A 23663-nucleotide genomic window follows, 5' to 3' on the forward strand; every position below is an offset into this window, starting at 1 on the left:
ACTACATCGAACTCCAAATTGCACATCCTTGTTACTTATATTAGATTTTTCGACAGCGTATGGTATTCATGATCATAAAATGATTTATGCAATGAGTGTTTCAATTTTTTAAGAGAAATTATAGGAAATGACCCAAAATATAGCCATCAAAAAGTTAATGTCCTCATTTTTAAAATTGTAGATAAATAACCATTTTATATTGTTGATTACCTAAATTGCCATTTTTTATAATTTATTTATTTATTTAGGACCGTATGACTTTAATATAGTGGTATATGTATATTAGTTTTGTTTAATTAATTTTTATTTTAAAGTTATATTAATTTTTTAAGTTTTTTATAGGTTATTGGTATATTATTTTCCAATTAGTGTATATGTTTTTTGTGGTATGGTATATAATTTTTTTTTGTGATATTTAATTTCTATTTTATTATACATAGTGGTAGTATATAATTTTGTATCATTGTATATAAATTTTAATGGTAGTATATAACTTTGTTAGCATAGTATATACATTTTTTAGTAATAATTTTGTAAGTTTTGATGGTATATTATTTTTCAACTCAGTATATATATTTTGTGGTATGGTATATCATTCAACAACCCATAAAAAACTAAAAAAATTCAAAATAACTTTAAAATAAAAACTAATTAAACAAAACTAATATACATATACCATAATATTAAAATATTTAGAATAAAATAGTAATTTGTTAAAGGGTATATTTGGTAATATGTGATATTAAATAGATGATTAGACTATTTTACTACAAAATTAAAAACATGAACATTTACTTACTTTTACACAACATTAAGGGTCATTTTGCACCATACCCCATTTTTTAACTCATATATATTAAGGAAATTGGTTTTTTTTTATATATATTAATAAGGAAATTGGTGTTTAATAGTCGACCAAAACGTCACATGTTACTCTTCAGAATAATTGAAAAAGGTTATTTCCACATGAAGCATTACAGAAACTAGTTCAAATGTTTTTGTTTCCACATCCAAATTCCAAAGAACATTGAAATACTTTCTAGTGATTAATCGGATTGGGAGTTGTTAATTCAAACAACTTTCAGCCCCCTAAAAATAGAAGAAAAAAAGAAGGGTCCTTCCATAGCCTTTCACATAACATGCAGAAAGATTCTCACATACCTCATTACTGTTTGATCTGTAAATTGTTTGGTCTTCTGAAACGCAAACTGAAACCTAGAAATATTCATCAACAATCACACAACAACATCAATATCACAGACATAATTGTCAAGGTAAGAAGAAACTTTGGAATTTCAAGCTCCTAAAAGTTGCCAAATCCTCCAAATCAGGACTTGTGCGCAGGTTCTTCCTCGCTATCAAAACCCTCTCACTACTACCAACAGAGATTTATGAACTTATTTAGCATGTTCATCAACGGTTAAAACATTTCATTGTGTGAGAAGCTTTGAATCGCATGCTACAATTTTCACCTGTCCAACATTTTCCTGGCATTCCTCATTCTTAAACAATGCATCCTGTAAGATGAAGGTCCAAACGTTGTCACAGAATCTGTAGGTGTGCAGATGTCCCTGTGGAGGACCAAAACATAAGCATGTCAAAATTCCCACATATTTTACACTCCAATACTCTGACATCTTGAAAAAACTCAAGATAAAAGAGTCAACTTGGGGACGAATTATGACCTCGTTGCTTAACACAAGGGTAGATCACAAAATTCAAAGGAAAAAAACAGGTGAGAATCATTGGGCCTCACCTCTCAACTCTTTTTTAACCACAGATGAATATTAACATAGAAATTCAAAGAACTAGTATAAAGGCAATAGATGACTTCAGCTAATAAAAAAGAAAGTAAAAGCTAGAGAAAAATAGTCAAGGTGCCTCCTAAAATGAACCAAGATCTAGTTTCTTTGGTTTACCAGTATAATTAAATTGTACAGAAATTAAGTATGCACATGACAATGCTACACTGGGTGGTAATCAATAAGAAACGTTGTCCCCATGCAGACAACAACAACCAATACCATCTTGAAAAGTTATGTCCAGGCTACATTACATTCCTACCTTTCCCCTCACCCAATTCCAAAGAAATTAGTTCCTAAAGACAGCAAGAGTTTGCCTTGTTCCATTGCTCTCTTTTTGTGAATATGGAGACTTCCCAGAAGAAATTTAATAAATAAGGCTGAGATAGTAAGTCTATATCATGCATTTGTTAGTTTGCTTAATGGGGAAAAGCACAAAACATTACTACGAGAAGTAAAATTAAACTTATCAACATATTTTGTTAAGAATGTAGTGGCATAGCCTGTTAAGAATACCTCATTACTCTGCTGCTCTACACAACCACCTGCACTAGCACCACACTGAATTAGCATCTAGAATATTCACACTCACCACGTCATTTCTTTTCTGTTATTATCAGAATTCCTTTTATCTTTTTGTTCTGTTTTGTTATTGGACCACTTGTATATTTTCTTAAGAATGTAGTGGCATAGCCTGTTAAGAATACCTCATTACTCTACTGCTCTACACAAACAGCTGCACTAGCACCACACTGAATTAGCATCTAGAATATTCACTCACCACGTCATTTCTTTTATGTTATTATCAGAATTCCTTTTATCTTTTTCTTCTGTTTTGTTATTGGACCACTTGTAATCATCTTAATGGCTTATCAAAGCCTTGTAATCAATACCCAACATATAAATATATCATTTACTCTCAGCTCTAATTGAGCTGCAATTGTGCAATTACTGTTACATTGTTTTTCTTCACTTGGTATCAGAGCTTAGCTCACGGCCCACGCCGACCATGTCATCCAGGAATAGCCAAGGTAGTCAGACCCCAGCAGCAAGACAGGATGGAGCTCAGCCGACCCAACCGACCACGGTTGCTACAAATGCAACGACCCAACAAGCACTCGTGACCCAACAACCACTAGTCACCCTCCCTTCTACAGCACCTTGAATCAACCATTCTCTATGAAATTGGATTGTAACAACTTCAGCCTGTGGAAGACGATGGTCTCTAACATCATTTGAGGACACCGTTTGGATGGGTACCTGAACGGCACCAAACCTCGTCACCAAGAATTCATACCAGCCAGAGTTGCAACAGGTGATGGCACCCCTGGATTTGGACTCTGAAGTAACCCAGAATTTGAGCAATGGATCGTAAACGATCAACTCCTCATGGCTTGGCTATATGGCTCAATGATAGAAGGAATTGCTACAGAGGTCCTGGGTTGTAATTCTACAGCTGGCTTATGGAGATCTCTTGAACTTCTTTATGGAGCTCACTCAAAAGCAAAAATGGATGAGACTAGAACCAAGCTACAGACGACAAGGAAAGGGAACCTCAGTATGGCAGATTACCTGCGCCAAATGAGGAATTGGGCTGACGTTCTGGCTCTCGCAGGTAGCCCTTATCCCAAACCACACTTGATTAATAATGTGTTAAACAGTTTGGATGCAAATTATGTCTATTTTGGTCCAAATTGAGGCAAAGGAGAATATCACTTGGCAAGATCTTCAAGATATCGTGCTGAGTTATGACAGTAGATTGGAGAGATTGAGTGCTTTAAACCCATCAGGCAAGCTGCTAAAAGATGTTGGCTCTCCCTCGACAAATTTTGCTAATAAGCCAAATCACACAAATCCAACCAAACGGCCATTTCAGTCATTTCAGAATGTCGATACTCAAATCCCAACTCCCCAAGAGGAGGCAATAAGACCCCGTCAAAGGTAGAAAAGGAAGTGGCTCAAGACCCACTTGCCAAGTTAGTGGCAAATATGGGCATTCAGCAGCGGTGTGCTACAATTGGTTCGATGAAGCATATATGGGAACACCTCCAGCAGTAGGAACCAACCCAGATAAAGGGAATTCAGCAGCATTTTTAGCCACTCCTGAGATTGTTGACAATGAGGGGTGGTATACTAATAGTGGTGCGAGCAATCACATCACATATGATGTTGATAATCTGAGCAGCACGTCTGATTACAATGTAAGGAAATATTGACAATAAAAAATAGAAGTTGCCTATTGCTCATACTGGTTCTGGCTTGTTGAAATGTGTTGACAGATAAGAGAAAATCAAAGAGAATCAAATCTCACGATTTGGTTCAAGCTGTAAATTAGCAATTTTTATTCCTTATTTAGATTATTTGTGGCTATCTTGGTGATTTGAAGATTATTCTGTAATTAAGAGATTTATGTGTAAAAATTGTATAAATTGGGATGTACTTACCGTTTGTAAATACACAAAGAAGAAATAAAAATTTCTCTTTCAAATTTCTATATGGTATCAGAGTCGTACGGCTCTCTCTCCTCTCCAATCGATTCCGATCATCTATGTCTAGTCCGGCAACCTCTGCAACTTCCGACGACTCCTCGGCAGCCCCTCGCCCTCGGCATCCTCATCCTTTTCTGCACTCGTGCCCACCAGTGGTGTTCTAGGTCCAGTCTGGCGTTTTCCCGACCAGTCTGCTTGTCGTAACCCTCCCACCAGTCACCCTACTAGCAGCCGGACCAGCGTTAACCTTGGTTGCCTCTATAAGCTTCGATTTTTTTATTTTATTCTCTCATACCCTGCCGAAACTATATTCTTTTTTTCTCCAAATAGTGTCCAGCCCTAAGCCACGTGTCTCTCTCAATACCTGCCAACTCTCTAATTAAAACAAAAAAAAGGAAAACAAAAAAACAAGAGAACAAACCTGCTGCCCTAGCCACGTGTCACCATGTCCCAAAGTGAAGAGCTTTCCTCTCAAACCAGGGAGCCCACTCCTCTTCTAGCCCAAACTCAAGCCCAACATCAGTCCATTAGTTCAATGGGCTCCATCTACAGTCTTGATACCAGCTCTCTCCACATCACAGCCCACTAACTTGATGGTAGAAATTATTTACAATGGGCGCAATTAGTAAAGTTGGTCATCTGTGGGCGTAGAAAACTTCGGTACCTCACTGGTGACCTTCCTACCCCTTCTCTGACTGACTCCACTTACAAGGTATGGTAGGCTGAGAATTCTACTGTCCTTGCATGGCTTATTAATTCGATGGATTCAAAAATCAATCGCCGAAATTTATTTTTTAAAACTGCTAAGGAAGTTTGGGATGCTGCTAAGATGTATTCTGACTTTGGGAATGCCTCTCAGATTTTTTAGATTCGTACCAAACTCAAAGAAATCAAGCAAGGTACTCACACTGTAACTCCATAGTTCTCCGACTTACAAGATCTGTGGCAGGAACACGACTTATATCTGGATACCACTCCTCTATGTGCTGCCTGCACCACACTCCAGCGCCAACAATTAAAACAGGAGTGGGTCTTTGAATTCCTTACTGGGTTGAACAGTAATCTTGACAAAGTTCGGGATTGTTCTCCATTTCCTGACACTGAAGAAGCTTTCTCTGAGGTTCGGCATGAAGAAGCACGTCGTCGTGTCATGCTCATCACTCCAGAATTGCCTGTCGTTGAAAGCTCTGCCCTTGTCTCAAAATCTGGTCCCCCGCCATTTGGCAGATCCAATCCTGACCCTCGACCTAATTGTAAGGGGGAACGACCTGGTGTGATCACTGTTAACGTCATGGCCACACTCGCACCACTTGTTGGGAAATTGATGGAAAACCACCAATCTAGACTCCTCGTCGCCAAAAATGACAAAAAGGCCTATCAGACTCAAACTACGGATGGTACCAATCCCCTGCGTTCAGTCCAGAACAAGTCGAACAATTATACACGCTCTTTAGTCAATCCTCCATAACCAAGTCTGGTCCCGAATCTCAAAGTGCATCTGTTGCACATTCTGGTAATTTTCTTCCGCTTTCCAAACACCATGGATCATCGATTCTGGCACAACTGATCACATGACAAGTTGACCTCATTTGTTTGATTCCTATTGTCCATGCTCTACTACCTCTAGTGTTAAAATTGCAGATGGAACTCACTCACCTATTGCAGGAATTGGCACCATAAAATTGTCTTCTGATTTACTTCTTAGATCAGTAATTCATATTCCTTCATTAAAATGCAATTTAATCTCTGTTGAGAAATTGACATCTAATAATCATTGTCTTGCTAAGTTTGTCTCTAATTCTTGCCAATTTCAGGATCTATCATCGGGGAGGATGTGAGTTTTTGAATATTTGTCTTATTTTATTATCTCTAATGGGAGAACATATATACAGCCTAGAAGGAAAAAATAAATCTAAACAAATAAATATACAATCAACTAATTCTAGGAAAAACAAAATTATAATCCCCTATTTCTAGAAAGAACAGATATACATGATATTTGATATTAACACCAATCCTTATATACAACTGTGAATAATTTCCTGATTTAGGAAATAAATCCACACTCCCCTCAAGCTGGGTTGTGTATATCAAACATCCCAAGCTCACATTAATTCTTCAAAACTGGTTCTTGGGAGAGCTTTGGTGAGGATGCCTGCTGTTTGAAATCTTGATGGAGTATAAATGGTTTGAACAATGGCGTGCTCAATTTTCTCAGTGATGAAGTGTCTATCTCAATATGCTTAATCCTATCGTGATGAACAAGATTTTTCATAATACTAATGGCAGCTTGACTGTCACAAAACATTTGTATAGACTCTTCTGAAAATACTCCCAATTCACCAAGTAAATTTTTCAGCCAAATCCCTTCACAAATGCCAAGAGCTAGAGCTCTAAATTCGGCTTCAGCTGAGCTTCTAGAAACAACTGACTGTTTCTTACTCCTCCATGTTACTAGATTACCCCAAACATAAGAACAATATCCTGAAGTACTGCTTCTATCTATTACATCTCCTGCCCAGTCTGCGTTTGTGTAGACTCTGATTTCTTTATTATCATTCTTCCTGAAAAGAAGACCTTTTCCTGGAGTCATCTTGAGGTATCTAATTATTCATGTATTGAGTCACCACACTAACAGGAAAACCAATATCAGGTCTAGTGTGAGATAAATAAATAAGGCATCCAACTAGCCTTTGATATCTCCCCCTGTCCACAAGTGTCTTATCTATCCTTGAGCCAATTTGAGTTGAGGCCGATTTACACTCAAGCATCTTGTTTCCTTGAGTAAGTCTAGAACATACTTACGTTGAGAAACAAAAATGCCATGTCTTGATCGTGTAATTTCCATGCCAAGAAAATATCCGAGATACCCAAGATCTTTAATCTCAAATTCCTTTAATAAGAAACTTTTCAACCATTCCAGTTCCTCCTTATAATCGCCTGTTGGTATTATATCATCAACATAAACTATTAGGATAGCAATCATTTTATCTGATGAGAGTTTGACAAACAAAATGTGATCTGCTTGACATTGAGTATAGCCATTCTGAATGATGGATTTAGTGAATTTTCCAAATCATGCCCGTGGAAATTGCTTAAGGTCATATAGAGATTTTTTGAGTCTACATACTGTCTTGATTGGATGAATTCTCAAAGCCAGGTGGAATATCCATTCAAGAAAGCATTCTTAACATCTAGTTGGTGCAATGTCCAGTCCCAATTTGCAGCAAGAGAGAATAGAACACGGATGGTCTATCCCATAAGACTAAGTGAAACCCTTAGTAACCATGCGAGCTTTAAACCTCTCAATGCTACCATCTGATTTTATGTTTAATGGTGAATACCCATTTGCATCCCACAGGCCTCTTTTCATTTGGTAATTTTGTAATTTCCCAAGTACCATTCTTTACCAAAGCGTTGATCTCATCTTGTACAACCTTTTTCCAACTAGGATCAGTCAGTGCCTCTTGGATTGTATGAGGAATCTGTACACTATCAAGAACAGAGACAAATGCCTAATAGGATGAAGATAAGATACTATAGGACACAAAATTGCCAATGGGATGTTTAGTACAAGCACAAACTCTCTTTCTCAAAGCAATAGGCAGATCATCATTTATATGAGTAACATTATCATGACTAGGCAAACCTGAATGTATTTCTGGAGGATGTGGTTCCAGTTCCGATTCATGGTGGTCCTCGAGATATGTTCGTTCTTCTAATTCTTTCTCAGAATTTTTTCTTCTTTGGTAGACACGCAGCTCTTTAGGTTCTGGTTGAGAATCAACAATCATTGGTGACCCAGATGAATTTCCAGATTGATTTTCTATGACTCGGGAAGGACTTGATGGATCTTGATTTTCTGAGTTGGGAAGGAGATGGTTCCATTGGTTGTGGTTTGGAAGATTGAACAGGAGGTGGAGTATAAGTCTGAGTACCTAGAATAAGGTCAGTATGGGTACCTGGAATAATATCCCAAAGATGAGATTCACTTACATTCTCCCCCTGAATCTCAGACTTGTAATAAGCATGGTTTTCGAAAAAGGTGACATCTATAGAGTTATAGGTTTTTTTAGTAGTAAGAGAATACACTTGTAACCCTTCTGATGAGATGAATAACCAATAAGGATGCATTTGATAGATTTAGGATCTAACTTACTGCGATGTTGCGAATAGAGATGGACAAAAACAGTGCAACCAAAAATCTTAGAATCAACAAAGCTAATGAACCTTGTATGAGGGAATAGTTGCAAGAGAGTTTGACACAGAGTTTTAAATTTGAGAACTTTGAATGGCATTCGATTGATGAGATAGGCAGTAGTAAGAACTGCGTCACCCCAGAAAAATTTGGGAACGTGAGTCCCAAACATGAGAGATCGAGCAACTTCAAGAAGATGTCGATTTTTGCGTTAAGCAATTCCAATTTGCTGAGGAGTGTCAACACAAGAACTAAAGCGAATGATGCCATGTTGTATCATATAGGGACCCCGAACAGAATTAAAAAATTCTTTGGCATTGTCAGTTTTGAGTAGAGTTTCAATCATAGAATGAAAGCATGACAGATACAAAAAATTTGGATGAGCAAGACGATAGTGCCATAACATAATATCACTATCTTTATTAGAATAAGAAATAGACTGATTATTCAAAGAAAACAAATTGAACTTTTGGACTGTGCTAGGGGATAGAATTTCATTATTTAGAACATAAAGACCAGAACACATCTCAGCACTGCCAATCCTCTTCCCCTAATCCAAGTTCTGAAATACACAAAGATTTGCGAAAAATTGAGTCACAATGGTGGTCAAAAGTAAATTTACTAATAGAAAGCAAATTACAGTCCAATTTAGGCACATAAAGTGCAGATGTGAGTTAGGTCCTTATTTATTGTGACTGAACCCGAACCCTCAACTTGAGAGTGTGCCATCAGCAATTTTCACTGTATGATTTCCTGCACTCGTGTGAAACTCAGAAAAAATTGATGCATCTCCCGTCATGTGATCTGATGCGCCAGAGTCAAAAAACCAGGATTTAGTAATTCTTTTATTGACAAAGTAAGCTACTGACTTATTACCTCTCATGGCCAACATTCCAGTACCCTGAGTAGCATTTGGCTGATTGGAGGACTGACTTAGAAGCTTTTGAAGGGCCTCAAGCTGAGCTTTAGTAAATGTTGCGGATTCAGATGCATCTTTATTCCCTTCAGCAGTAGAACTAGTAGCGGCAGCAACATTCCCTTGACTCTCATGATCACCCCATGACTTAGGCTTCCAATTTGGAGGCTTTCCATGGATTTTCCAGCATGTTTCTCTGTAGCGTCCAGGTTTTCGGCAATGGTCACACCAAGGACGTCCCTTATTCTGACGATTATCAAGATTTGCACCACGAGACTGTCCTCAAGCAGCAAAGCTGAGCTTTAGTAAATGTTGCGGATTCAGATGCATCTTTATTCCCTTCAGCAGTAGAACTAGTAGCGGCAGCAACATTCCCTTGACTCTCATGATCACCCCATGACTTGGGCTTCCAATTTGGAGGCTTTCCATGGATTTTCCAGCATGTTTCTCTGTAGCGTCCAGGTTTTCGGCAATGGTCACACCAAGGACGTCCCTTATTCTGACGATTATCAGGATTTGCACCACGAGACTGTCCTCGAGCAACAAGGGCAGATGATTCCTGATCTGAAAGTAGAGTTGGAGAGCCCATCATAACTTTTTTCCTACTTTCTTCAAGACGAACTTCAAAGAATGCCTCTTTGACCTTAGGAAGGGGCTTGGTGCTCATGATTCGACTCCGGACTGCATCAAGATTTTTGTTAAGGCCATGAAGAAATTTGAAAGATGGTACGGTAGAGGGTAGTATCATCAGTACACTTCCATGCATATTCTTCAAATAGATCCAGTTGCAGCCAATAGCGTGTTAGAGTGTTAAAGTATTGAGTGACAGAGGTATCATCTTGGTAGAGATCATACAAGGCAGCTTCGATAGCAAAGAGTTCTGAGGTATTTTCAAAACTTGAATAAGACTCTTTAACAGCATCCCATAACTCTTTTGCTGTGGCATATAAGAGAAAATTTTCTCCTATATCATTATTCATAGAGCTTATCAACGTTGATTTAATCATATGATTATCAGATTTCCCCAGTGAGATATTCCCCATATGATTATCTTGCTTTGGAGCAGAAAATTTCCCCAGTGAGATATTCCTCTTTGCCTTTTCCACCAATATACATTAGCACAGATTGGGACCATTGGAGATAGTTGTGTCCATTGAATTTGTGGCTGGTAACCAGAGAGACAGATTCATTGTTGTGAAAGAGAGCTGGAGTAGAGAGGGACTGATCTAATGAGGATGTCTTGGTGGTTACCTTTGAGATGAAGTTGTCTTTTTCAGCAGCCATTGCAAACAGGAATGGACACACGAAGAAGAGAAGAAAGAAAAAAAAATATTGAAACCTTAAGAAAGTTACGGCTCTGATACCATGTCAGTTTTTTAATATTTGTCTTATTTTATTATCTCCAATGAGGGAATATACATACAGCCTAGAAGGAAAAAATAAATCTAAACAAATAAATATACAATCAGCTAATTCTAGGAAAAACAAAATTATAATCCCTTATTTCTAGAAAAATAAGATATACATGATATTTGGTATTAACACCAAATTGATCCCTACATACAATTGTGATCAATTTCCTAATTTAAGAAATAAATCCTCACAGGATGATTGACAATGCTAGAATTCGTGACTGGCTTTATTTCTTTCAACATCCGCCTAAAGAGCAGCCTTCTTTACATTGTTTGGCTTCACGTTCTATTCTATGTCTAATTCTATTTTTTATTCAAATTCTCGAACAATTATGTTATGGCATTGTCGACTTGGACACCCGAGTTTTTTATATTTAAAACACTTGTTTCCGTCTTTGTTTATCAATAAAAAGATTGGTGATTTTCAATGTGATATTTGTCAAATTGCTAAACATACTCGTGTTTTGTTTCCTCGCAAACTATATACACCTTCCAACCCTTTTTCTCTTGTTCACAGTGACTTGTGGGGTCCGTCAAAGGTCACTACCTCCTCTGGTAAGCGTTGGTTTATCACATTCATTGATGATCATACATGCATCACTTAGGTTTATCTACTTAGGCACAAATTTGAAACTTGTCAAGTTTTCCAAAATTTCAACAAAATGATCCACACATAATACCAATCATCTATCCGGACACTTCGTACCGATAATGGTACTATATATTTCAATTCCACTCTCGGTTCCTATCTTCTACATAATGGGATTATTCATCAAAGTTCATGTGTAAATACTCCACAACAAAATGGAGTCGCTAAAAGAAAAAATCGCCATCTCTTAAAAGTGGATCGTGCCATTATATTCAATATGCATGTTCCAAAATATTTTTGGGGCAACGCAGTCCTTATTGTCATCTATCTCATTAATCGCCTTTCAGTGGGCCCCTTCAGTTCAAAACATCATACTCAATTTTTCGGTCTCTCTACCCTCACACTTCCACCAATACCCTCCCAGTCAAAGTTTTTGGCTGCATTGCCTTTGTCCACGTACACTCCCAACAACGAAGTAAACTAGATCCTCGAGCCATCAAAACAGCTTTCCTAGGATATTCCACTGCACAGAAAGACTACCGTTGTTACTGTCCTCTCACCAAAAAATCTTACACCTCCAAGGATGTCACTTTTTCTGAAAATTATTCTTATTTCATTCCCACCTCGCTTCAGGGGGAGCACATCCATCACGAGCAAGAAGCTCAGTGGTCCTGGGGTTTAGAATTACCCTTGGACACTTCATTCCCTTCAGAGCTAGACATCACTCCTGCTTCTCAGGATCATCCATCTTGCCCTGCTTCGAAGAATCATTCATTTGCTTCTAAGGATCAACCTTCTTGCCCTACCTCGCAAGATCATCCATCTTCTCCTGCTTCTCAAGATAAAAACATACAGAAAGAAAAAGAAATACGAGTGTATACCAGAAGAGAAAGAAATAAACAAGTAACAAATCTTTATCACAGTCAAAGGTCTGATCCAGTGGTAGAATCACTCCCCTCAGACGATTCAAGTAAACTTCCCTCAAACACTCAGTCAGATCTAGATATTCCTATTACATTAAGGAAAGAAACTAGATCTTGTACCCAACATCCGATTTCAAAATTTATCTCCTATGCCAAATTATCATTTCTATTTAGAGCTTTTACCTCTAGTCTACCAGAAGTTGTGATTCCCAAGAATATCAATAAAGCACTTGGTACCCCTCAATGGAAGGCGGCAGTTCTTGAAGAGATAAAAACACTCGAGCAGAATGGAACTTGAAAATTAGTAGAGTTACCACCTTACAAGAATGTAATATGGTGCAAATGGGTATTCACAGTCAAATACAATGCAAATATGGATTTATTGAAAGGTACAAAGCACGATTAATTGCCAAGGATTTTACTCAAACCTACGAAATTGACTACATTGAAACCTTCACTCCAGTCGCCAAACTCAATACTATCAAAGTATTGCTCTCGCTAGCTGTCAACTTGGATTGGGAATTGCATCAACTTGATGTAAAAAATGCATTCTTGAATGGAGAACTGGAAGAAGTGTACATGAGTCAACCTCCAGATTTTGAAGAATCTCCCACTACAACCAGAGTTTGCAAGCTAAACAAATCACTCTACGGTCTAAAACAATCTCCTCGAGCATGGTTCAATCGGTTCCTGAAAGTAGTCCAAGGACTCGGATACATGCAAGGCCAAACAGACCATACCCTCTTCATCAAACACTCGGAAACAGGAAAAATGTCAATACTAATCGTGTATGTCGATGATATTGTTGTCACTGACAATCATACTGAAGAGATGATTCTGATCAAAGAAATGTTGGCAACAGAGTTCGAAGTCAAGGATCCTGGTGCACTCAGGTATTTTCTAAGAATGAAATTTGCTAGGAGCAAACGAGGGATTTCTGTATTTCAAAGAAAATACTCTTGATCTCTTGAATGAAACAGAACTACTTGGCAGTAAACGCAGCAAAACTCCAATCTAGCTCGGGGACAAAAAAAAAATGTTTGAAGGAAGCTCAGTTAACAAAGGAAGATACCAACAACTAGTAGGGAAGCTTATCTACCTCTCACATACCAGACCTAATATTGTTTTTGCAGCAAGTCTGGTCAGTCGATATATACATGATCCATGTCAAGGACAGCTCAATGCAGTATACAGAATTCTTAGGTATCTCAAGCAAACACCAGGAAAAGGTCTTTTCTTCAAAAAAGGCAACCGAAAGGAAGGGTTTTAGTATTTTCAGATGTAGATTGGGCTAGGTCAGTTGATGATAGAAAATTTACATGTGGGTATTGCACAATTGTATGGGGAAATGTAGTGACATGGCGAAGTAAAAAATAAATAGCTGTTGCAAGAAGTAGTGCAAAAGCTGAGTATAGAGTCATGGCTCATGGAGTATGCGAAGCAATATAGATCAAACGCCTGTTAGAAGAATTGAAGGTTGAATATGAAGCTCCCATTAAGCTCTACTGTGATAATCAATCTACCATCAGTATTGCACATAACCCTATACAACATGACAAAACTAAACACGTCAAAGTAGATCGTCACTTTATTAGAGAAAATATTGATGGAGGCACTATCAGCATCAAGTATATACAAACGAATCAACAGTTGGCTGATATCCTCACAAAAGGGTTATCCGAATTAAAGTTTGATTTTCTAGTAAACAAGCTTGGACTCATCAATATTTACAGTCCAGCTTGAGAGAGTGTTGACAAATAAGAGAAAATCAAAGAGAATCAAATCTCACGATTTAGTTCAAGCTGTAAATTAGTAGTTTTTTTCCTTATTTAGATTATTTGTAGCTCTCCCGGTGATTTGGTGATTATTCTGTAATTAAGAGATTTATGTGTAAAAATTGTATAAATAGGATGTACTCACCGTTTGTAAATACACAAAAAAGAAATATAAATTTTGTTAGACCACCATTGACTTGTGTCTATGCTAGGAGGGGTAAGGGTAGAAAGAATGACAGGTCAGCAGAGAGTAAGAGTGAGGAGAGTTAGTTTGAAGGGGTTTTGTATTGTGTAAGGGGAACACGGTAGAATTGATAAGCCTTAGTATAAATAGAGGAGAGAAGTAGAGCAGAGTGTGCATTCTTTTACTGAGAAATCAGATTGTATTTGGAGAGAACCCAGCTCTTGAATTCTGAGTATTTTCAATGAAAAGGCTGTTGAGGAGCATTTTTTAGCTCGGTTACTAATTCTTTACTATTAATTACTAGCAATATCTTACCAAATTTCTATAAAATGTGACAATCAAAATGGCTTTATTCTAAATCAAATGTGGCATGTTCCCAAGATTTGCAAAACCCTCATTAGCATTTCAAAGCAAACTGCTGATAATGATATATATGTTGAATTCTTTTCTAATTGTTGTTTTGTGAAGGACAAAGAAACAAGGAAAGGTGGTGTTACAAGGAACACTTAAGGATGGCTTATATCAATTGCAAACATTGAAATCAAAGTCAGCTCTCAATGCTATTACTCGGTCAAAGTTAGGTAGTTTTGAGTCTTTTTCTTTCTCTGCTGAAGCATCTCTGCAAAATGATAGTGTCAGTCAGTGAAATTTCATTGAGTCTTTCATTTCCCAAATGGATGTATGGCATAGACGTCTAGGGCATCCATCAAGTAGAGTTTTGAGTCAAGTGTTAAGGGACAACAATGTAAAAAATTTGATGAATGAAGAGGAAAATTTCTGTGATGCTTGTCAGTTTGGTAAATCTCACTCTTTACCTTTTGCATTATCTGAAAATAGAGTCAAAGCACCTCTTGAATTAATCCATACAACATTTGGGGACCCTCACCTGTCATGTCCAACACTAACATAAGATTTTATATCCATTTTATAGATGACTATAAAAAAATACATGGATTTACTTCTTAAAATCAAAAGTCAATGCCTTAAATGCCTTTATCCAATTTAAAACTCTGGCTGAAAAACATTTTGAAAGAAAAAAAAAAAAACTACTAACTAATTGGGGAGGAGAATATCAGGTTTTCAATGACTTAGTCAAGCAAAATGGCATTATTTTTTAACACTCATGTCCTTACACTTCAGCCCAAAATGTCCAAAATGGAAGAACTGAAAGAAAACACAAGCACATAGTAGAAATGGGTCTAACTCTCCTTGCTCAAGCCAAAATGCCCTTAAAATTCTGGTGTGAAGCATTTTCTACTGTTGTCTTCTTAATAAACTGTCTCCCTACACCTATACTAGCTGGAAAAACACCTTTTGAAATGCTTCATTCTAAGAAACCAGACTACAATTTTCTCAAAGTTTTTGGTTGTGCCTGTTTTCCTTGTCTTAGACCATACCAAACACACAAGTTCCAACTCCATTCAGTCAAGTGTGTCAATTTGGGGTATAGTGAGTCTTGCAAAGGTTATAAATGTCTAAGTCCTAGTTGTCGAGTATACATCTCTAGAAATGTAGTCTTCAATGAAAAAGAAATTCCTTTCAAAATTGGATTTCTAAATAATTACCGAAAGGAAAACATTGTTTCAGTCCAAACTCCATCTTCCTGGTTTGTCTTACTAAATGCACAAGCTTCCGACTTAGAAAATGCACCTTCAGATCCCACAATTGCAGCTGATATAAGTCATCCTGAAGCTGTCCAAGAACACTCACCAGACCTGCACACTGAGTCATCAGATGACAACAATCAAGTTAGACTTCACGAGTCCAATGCCTCTATTATGGATGAACTAAACTCTGAAAACTCAGCTGCTGCTCAAACCACTAATGACCTGCTTCAAACCAGCCACACTCAAAAAGAAGTTAAGCCAACTCATCCTATGATCACGAGAACCAAAGATGGAATTTACAAGCCTAAAGTCTATGTTGGACAAGCAAAGTGGGAAGATAAGGATCAGGAACCAGATTCGGTTGAGGCTACACTTAAACACAAAGGCTGGAAACAAGCTATGACAGAGGAGTTTGATGCACTACAAGCCAATCGAAGTTGGACTTTAGTTCCTAGACTGCCTGAATACAATATCGTGGGAAACAAAAGGGTCCTCAAGCGCAAATACAACAGTAATGGTACTTTTCAAAGATTCAAGGCAAGATTAATAGCGAAGGGATTTCACCAAAGGCCAGGATTTGATTTTAGTGAGACATTTAGCCCCGTTGTCAAAGCTTCTACAGTCCGTGTGGTATTAACAGTAGCAGTGGCAAAGAATTGGGACTTAAGGCAGTTGGATATCAATAATGTCTTCCTAAATAGGCATCTCGAAGAGGCAGTATACATGAACCAGCCACAAGGCTTTGAAGACAATATTAAAGCTGATTTTGTGTGCAAATTGAACAAGTCCTTGTACGGGCTAAAACAAGCCCCAAGGGCCTGGTTTGATCGGCTCAAAACCACTTTACTTGAATGGAAGTTTGAAAACTCTCAAGCTAATTCCTCATGGTTCTTACTCAAGACCAAAGAATACATCATTATGGGGCTCATCTATGTAGATGACATCATTGTGACTGGCAATGAGCCCAAACAGCTGCACAAATTCATTTCTCATCTGAACAAAAGCTTTGCTCTCAAAGATCTAGGTAATTACTTTCTTGGCATAGAAGTTGTCTGAGACTCCACTAGACTCTACTTGTCTCAAGGAAAATATGTTGCTGAAATGTTGAGGAAATTTAACATGACAAATCTGAAACTGTCCCTCACCTATGACCATAGAAAGACCATTGTCTCTTACAAATGGTGAACTTTTGACAGATCCATCTTCCTACAAGTCTCATTGGTGGAATGCAGTACCTTGCTCACACTCAGCTAGACATCTCCTTTGCAGTAAACAAATTAAGTCAGTTTTTGAAAGCTCCAACAACAGTGCATTGGTCAGCTGCAAAAAGAATTTTGAGGTATCTTAAAGGAACCATTCATTATGGTCTTCACATCAAATACAGCGAGAGTCACATTAACAGGTTTTTCAGATGTAGACTGGGCTTGTTGTCCAGACGATAGAAAATCGGTAGCAGGTTATTGTGTATTTCTGGGAGATACTCTTGTTTCATGATCATCTAAAAAGCAAACTGTTGTTGCCAGGTCTAGTACTGAGTCAGAATATCAAGCCTTGGCTCAAGTTGCTGCAAAAATAGCCTGCCTGCAAGCTCTTCTTCAAGAGAAGAAATTTCCTCTTCCTTCAACACCAGTTATTTGGTGTAACAACACGAGTGCAAGTGCACTTGCATCCAATCCAATATACCATGCCAGAACAAAGCACATTGAACTCGATGTTCATTTCATTTGCAACAAAGTATTAGAAAAGAAGCTTGACATTTGGACGTTCCCTCACATGATCAGATGGTTGATTGTCTGACTAAAGGCTTATCACATCAGATTCCTGATTGACAAACTCAGAGTGACTGATTCACCCCTTCGTTTGAGGGGTGGTCTTAAGAATACCTCATTACTCTGCTGCTCTGCACAACCAGCTGCACTAGCACCACACAAAATTGGCATCTAGAATATTCACACTCACCACGTCATTTCTTTTCTGTTATTATCAGAATTCCTTTTATCTTTTTGTTATGTTTTGTTATTGGACCACTTGTAATCATCTTAATGGCTTATCAAAGCCTTATACTCAATACCCTACATATAAATACATCATTTACTCTCAACTCTAATTGAGCTGCAATTGTACAATAACTGTTCCATTGTTTTTCTTCACTTAGCCTAGTGGTCACCTCTCCTTTGTGAGGAGGTCCCAAATTCAAATTCCCCCAATGTCAAAAAAAAAAGCATATTTTGTTAAGATCCACAAGAATCAATCTAGGTTGTGCTACATCATTTTAGTTATGTCAGCAGCAATTATGTACAACTATAACCTTAAGATAAATAACAAGAAGCTAATCTGCTGTTGTATATTAGAGCACTCCCGATGGGAGTTCTAAATTACAATTTTTTTTCTTTCCAAAATATAAAGAATCAATGAGCCCTCCATCAGATTTTGTAAAATACGAAAGTTTTGCATTTTGCTACAGTTCATCCTTTACATTTATAAAACACAATTCACCCCTTCAAACATTTTTAATCAGTTTCTTTTTTTCCTACTTTCCTCACTTTCTTCATTTTGATAGTTTCCTCACTTACTTCATTTTGATAGTTAGAGAAAATATTGAAATGAATAAAAAATATTAAAAACAATAATATTTACATCATATGAAAAAAAAAATAAAGAAATTGATATATGGTATATTGTAAAGAGTAATGATATGTTCACTCAAAATATGCACTTAAACGTGACAGTTTTTTAAATAAAATAGATTTTGATGATGTATTTTAAAAGATAAGATAAAGAATCCATTAAGAGTGCTCGCTTTCATAATTCCACGTGTTATCTTCTACATAACAGTACACACGTGACTCACACACACAAAAAAACAGATAGAAGCCTGAGCACTGACATAAAGAATGTATTAAAACCCTTATTATATAGTAGTTACCTTAAAGCCATATAAATAATTTTTTTTAAATTCCCTTAAAAGTAAATAAAAAAATAAGCATTTGCAAGAGACAACGGAATTATTCTACAAGTAATTTAATAATCCTAACCCGTGTCTAATCTGTAAAGTTCTTATATTCCAAATAAATATTGACTACCAAGTAGAAAACTAGGCTCCCATAAACGGCAACTACAAAACATTGAACGAAAATAAGATTGTGGGACACATAAATATAATACAAAGGGATATCATAAATTGGATAATAAATGGACATTTTGAGACAACGTTAATATAGATAATACGTCTGAAAAGATATATATATAGTATTTGAAAAACAAGTATAATAACAGTCAAAACAATTATGTTCTATATACAAAAATAACATCAGATTTCATATGTGATTTGGTCCTTAACAATTAAGATAAATTAATACCCTTCTTCTAAAAGGAAGATTAAAAGAAGATGGTAAATTGCATATGCATCCACCTATATTGTGTGCTCAAACACACCATATGCATCTACAAATATTGAATTCACACACAAAGTACTTTACAAGTAGGTTCACGTATTTCAGTTGCAGCTAATCCTCCCAAAACATCCTAGCTTATGTTGCGTAGTTCTCTTTCCTGATTGTAAAGGTAGAAACCAGTGACCAAAATACCAGATGATTATATCTTACTAATCCCCTTTGCAATTCCATAATTATTTTACAAATTTAAAAGCACCATATTAGAAACCGACAGCCAATAGTCACAGAGAAGTAAAAGAGAAGATGACTGCAAAATTGAATTTATATACAGCATTTAGGGACCAACTACCCTTTTGTACACAGACGAAACTGAATAAATATGGTAAGTCAACAGAATTCATTTTTTAGTGACAAACATAATTAAGTCAAATTGATTAACTCAATTAAAATTTCATTTAAGTTTTACACCCTTCCTAATCCAAAGAACTTCTCTCGACAGTTGTGAAGAGAAACTGACACTTATGTCACCCCATTCTACAGCTGTTTTATATTGACACTGACACATAAGCTAGACGCAAATTGGGTTACAACAAGTCCTATTTAGCAATTAATATTAGAAATGTTAGTGAAGGCGCCAGTTTATAATTAGAAGCTTGACTTCAGAAACAGGGTTACCTGATGAAACAACATTAAACTGCTCTATATTCTGGAAAAACAAAAGCATACCCTGGAAGGACCAAGAAAAATCTGTTCACCAACTAAGTCATTACCCAAAAAAAAAATCATATTATTACTTAATAACCTGACTGTTTTGCCAATTGAGAATACATGCACTCTATCCACTGATGACTATGATCTATATTGAACCATAAACAGCCTAAAATAGTCGTTCATCTAGAATGAAATTCCGACGCAGTATTAGAAGATCACAGATGCTCGAATTGCGTTATACCCATAATCAAAATAATATATTAAAAGGACAACAATAGAGCAGAAAGATAGGCTTACCTTAATGGTGACCTTACTCTTGACTTGTGATTCCAGAGCTTCTGTCATAGACTAGAAAATGAAAAAAAAAAGACACATTTAGCAAAACTAGAAAGACGAACTGGAATATATACAAAATAAATAAACCAAGACCTCGAAAACTTGAGCTAGGTCTAACCTTGTCGAACTGGACTAGAACCTGAATAGCAAGCTCGGGACTGAGTGTACCATTTTGAACCATCTCATCCAAAGTCTCAGTCAGACACATTCCGATCGTGGACCTTCTATAAAGCTCAAACGTCGCCATTATTCTTCTTCAAAGCACACGATCTGCCATAAAACACATAAAAAAAACTTGATGAACTCAATAACGTTTCAATCTTTATCAGAATTTTCCAAGAAAGCGGCGGAAAATCAACTTTCAGACGCGAATTTGTCGTAATTAGAACGAAAACTATAATTTAAAGAAGAATAGAACAAGTAAAGAAAGAGAGGAATTGGACGAAAAACCAAATCGAGGGAAAAAATTGTAGTTACAAATTGGGTGGCTATGTTTTGGCTCAGAGGTTCTTCTTTTCTGTTCTGTCTGTCTCGCTAACGTTGCGTCGATTTATGTGTTTTGGAGCGGAGAAATTTTGGGGCTTTTTATACCCTAACTTTTGTAGCTCTGGGTATATATATAGCAGCGAAGGATCGGGAGTCACTCAAATGACTTTTATACCCCTCACGGACCAAGGCCGTTGAATTAGAAGTTATGGAAATGACATCACATATGTTATTTAATTTTTTAACCGAAATTTTATTTATATGCATCAAAATATAGTTCTCCTATTAATGTACCCCTCCCTTTTTTGGACAAAAATACCCTTATCATTAAAATTTAACGTTCACACATTTTTATCTCTATCTCCCTCTCTCTCTCTCATCCATTTTCACAGCAATCCATTGTCGATTTTCACAACCAAATCGGTGAAGAAATTAGACTGCTCGAATCTGGAAATTTCATTTCAAGTAAAGAATTCATTTCAAGTGAAAAAATTATCATTTTTGGCATTTTTTAAGAGAAAAAATCATGAGTAAGTATTATTTCATTCTATCTGCTTGTGAATATAAAATGTCATAATTAGATATTAGATTCAAACTGTTCCGTGGTTGAGTGTGGTATTTTTTCTGTATTTTTTTATATGTGCTTCAGATCTAGAATTATGTGGGTGCCATTCCAAAATCAATAGTAAATCGATGGCATTTCGATGGTACATCGATGGAATGTTGATGATGGGGCGAACATCTAATTTAGATGTTATTTTCGATATAATATTGATGGTATATCGATGTTGAATCGATGCCATATATGTTGATTTGGTTCAGCGTCAATATGGCATCGATATACCATCGAAATGGAATCGCGTACAGATGGCAACCATCAGCATCGATTATACATCGATGATATTTAGATGGTATATCGATGTCATATCGATGTTACATCGATGAAATTTCGATGTTGGGGCAAACATATAATTTAGATGTTATGATCAATATAATATCGATGGTATATCGATGCTGAATCGATGTACCATCTAAATATCATTGATGTATAATCGATGCTGATGGTTGCCATCTGTACGCGATTCCATTTCGATGGTATATCGATGAAATTTCGATATTGGGGCGAACATATAATTTAGATGTTATGATCAATATAATATCGATGGTATATCTGTGCTGAATCGATGCCATATATTGATTTGGTTCAGCATCGATATACCATCGAAATGGAATCGCGTACATATGGCAACCATCATCATTGATTATGCATCAAAATGTCATCGATGTGGCATCGATCTTGAACTTCAATACAGATTTTCATAGGTATCAATTCATCATCGATTTCACTTTACTTTTATAATTTTCTTTTTTTTTTTTTTTTTTTGTAAATTTGCAGGTTCCAGAGTTAATATAATTGTTTCTTACAACGGTGTTTAGGAACAGAAAGGAAATAAATGGAATTTCAAAGCTGGTTTGAACACTATAATACACGTACCAATTGATGTTGGTTACATAGAATTATTGGAGAAGTTGTATTCAAAGCTGAAAGTGGATAGGTCATTTTTTGACTTAAAGTTGGAAGTGTAGTTTACATGCAATGATTTTAGCATAGATCCCATTGAAATCACAGATGATGAAGGAGTTAGTGCTCTTATTCTTGACAATTCGAAGTCCTTAAGACATCGGGTTCCTTTATGCGTTAGTTCGATTGCAAAGAACATTGCTCTTATTGATCCATCTCCTAGAGCGAGTGTTAATATGGAAAATCATAATCAATCATGCACGGTTGTTCCACAAACAGCTCCTGGGCCAAGTGTATGCATGGGAGGTTCTAGTCATAATGAAACTTTTTTCCCCCAACAAATCTCCCACATGATGATGGGTATGAGTATAAGCCTTATGTCAATGACAATCCAGTTGCCCATTTTGGTGATGATGATGAAAGAGTTGAGGGGTGCAGTAGTTCTAATGATAACTCAGAGGATCGGTTGTCGATGCTACCTGGAGTTCAAGTAGATAATTTGAATGTACGACCCTTGCCAAGACGTCAAGAAAGCCAGGGACGGAGGACTGCTAGCTTAGAGAGCAGTCGTTCAACTACACAAGACGATAGAAATAGATGGAGTTCTCCGGCGTATACTACTGAAGACATCCCATGCCCTTCTTATGTTATCCCCATGTTATTTGGAGTGAGTTGTGGAGTAATAGAAGTTGGGAAGGTTTTTGAGAACAAGTTAGAGTTGAAGACGAAGGCACACTTGTATGCAATGAAGCAGAACTTTGAGTTTGTGGTGAAGAAGTCAGGTACTGAAGTTTGGTATATCACTTGCAAGGATCCTGATTGTGGGTGGAGATTGAGGGGGAAGAGAATGCCTAAATCTGATATGTTTGGGATAACTCGTTTCACCAATAAACACACTTGCTCACTTGACCTCCGACATAAAGGCCATTGCCAAGCTGCACCTTGGGTTATTGGTCATTGCATAAAGAAAAAATATCAGACTGGATCGAATGCGTACATGGCAAACAACATAAGAGAAGACATTAAGAATGATTATGGCATTGAGTTATCATATGGAAAAGCTTGGAGATGCCGAGATAAGGCTCTTTCTTATGTCAGAGGGACACTGGAAGCATCCTACCAGAAGTTACCATCGTACCTGTTCATGCTTCAACAGAAAAATCCTGGGACGTTGACAGATTTTGTCACTGAGGAAGATCAATTCAAATATTGCTTTTTCTCACTCGGAGTTAGTAGAAGAGGATTTTGTACATGTCGTCCATAGTTATGTGTGGACGGCACTTTTTTAAAGACAAAATACGGTGGGGAGATGTTATGT

The 23663-nt window shown here is 36.9% G+C and overlaps 1 protein-coding gene across 4 annotated transcripts; it reads right to left on the reverse strand.

Annotated features, from left to right (window-relative positions):
* Positions 1-943: 943 nt before the first annotated feature.
* On the reverse strand, positions 944-20972 carry LOC133803540 (transcription initiation factor IIA subunit 2). Of its 4 annotated transcripts, none has more exons than XM_062241622.1 (6): positions 20815-20972; positions 20456-20607; positions 20299-20349; positions 19966-20017; positions 15104-15174; positions 1376-1571 (listed from the first exon to the last, which is right to left on the reverse strand). In XM_062241622.1, exons 2-5 carry the CDS (start codon positions 20582-20584, stop codon positions 15128-15130), a joined length of 279 nt encoding a protein of 92 aa, XP_062097606.1. In that variant the 5' UTR covers positions 20585-20607; positions 20815-20972; the 3' UTR covers positions 1376-1571; positions 15104-15127. The 4 variants fall into 4 exon arrangements, with proteins under 4 accessions (XP_062097605.1, XP_062097606.1, XP_062097608.1 ...); XM_062241624.1 differs by having other exon boundaries at positions 1501-2347; XM_062241620.1 differs by lacking the exon at positions 15104-15174 and having other exon boundaries at positions 1501-2347.
* Positions 20973-23663: the final 2691 nt, after the last annotated feature.

The sequence above is a fragment of the Humulus lupulus genome, chromosome X, assembly GCF_963169125.1.
Source record: "Humulus lupulus chromosome X, drHumLupu1.1, whole genome shotgun sequence".
In the NCBI taxonomy this organism is placed as follows: Eukaryota; Viridiplantae; Streptophyta; class Magnoliopsida; order Rosales; family Cannabaceae; genus Humulus; species Humulus lupulus.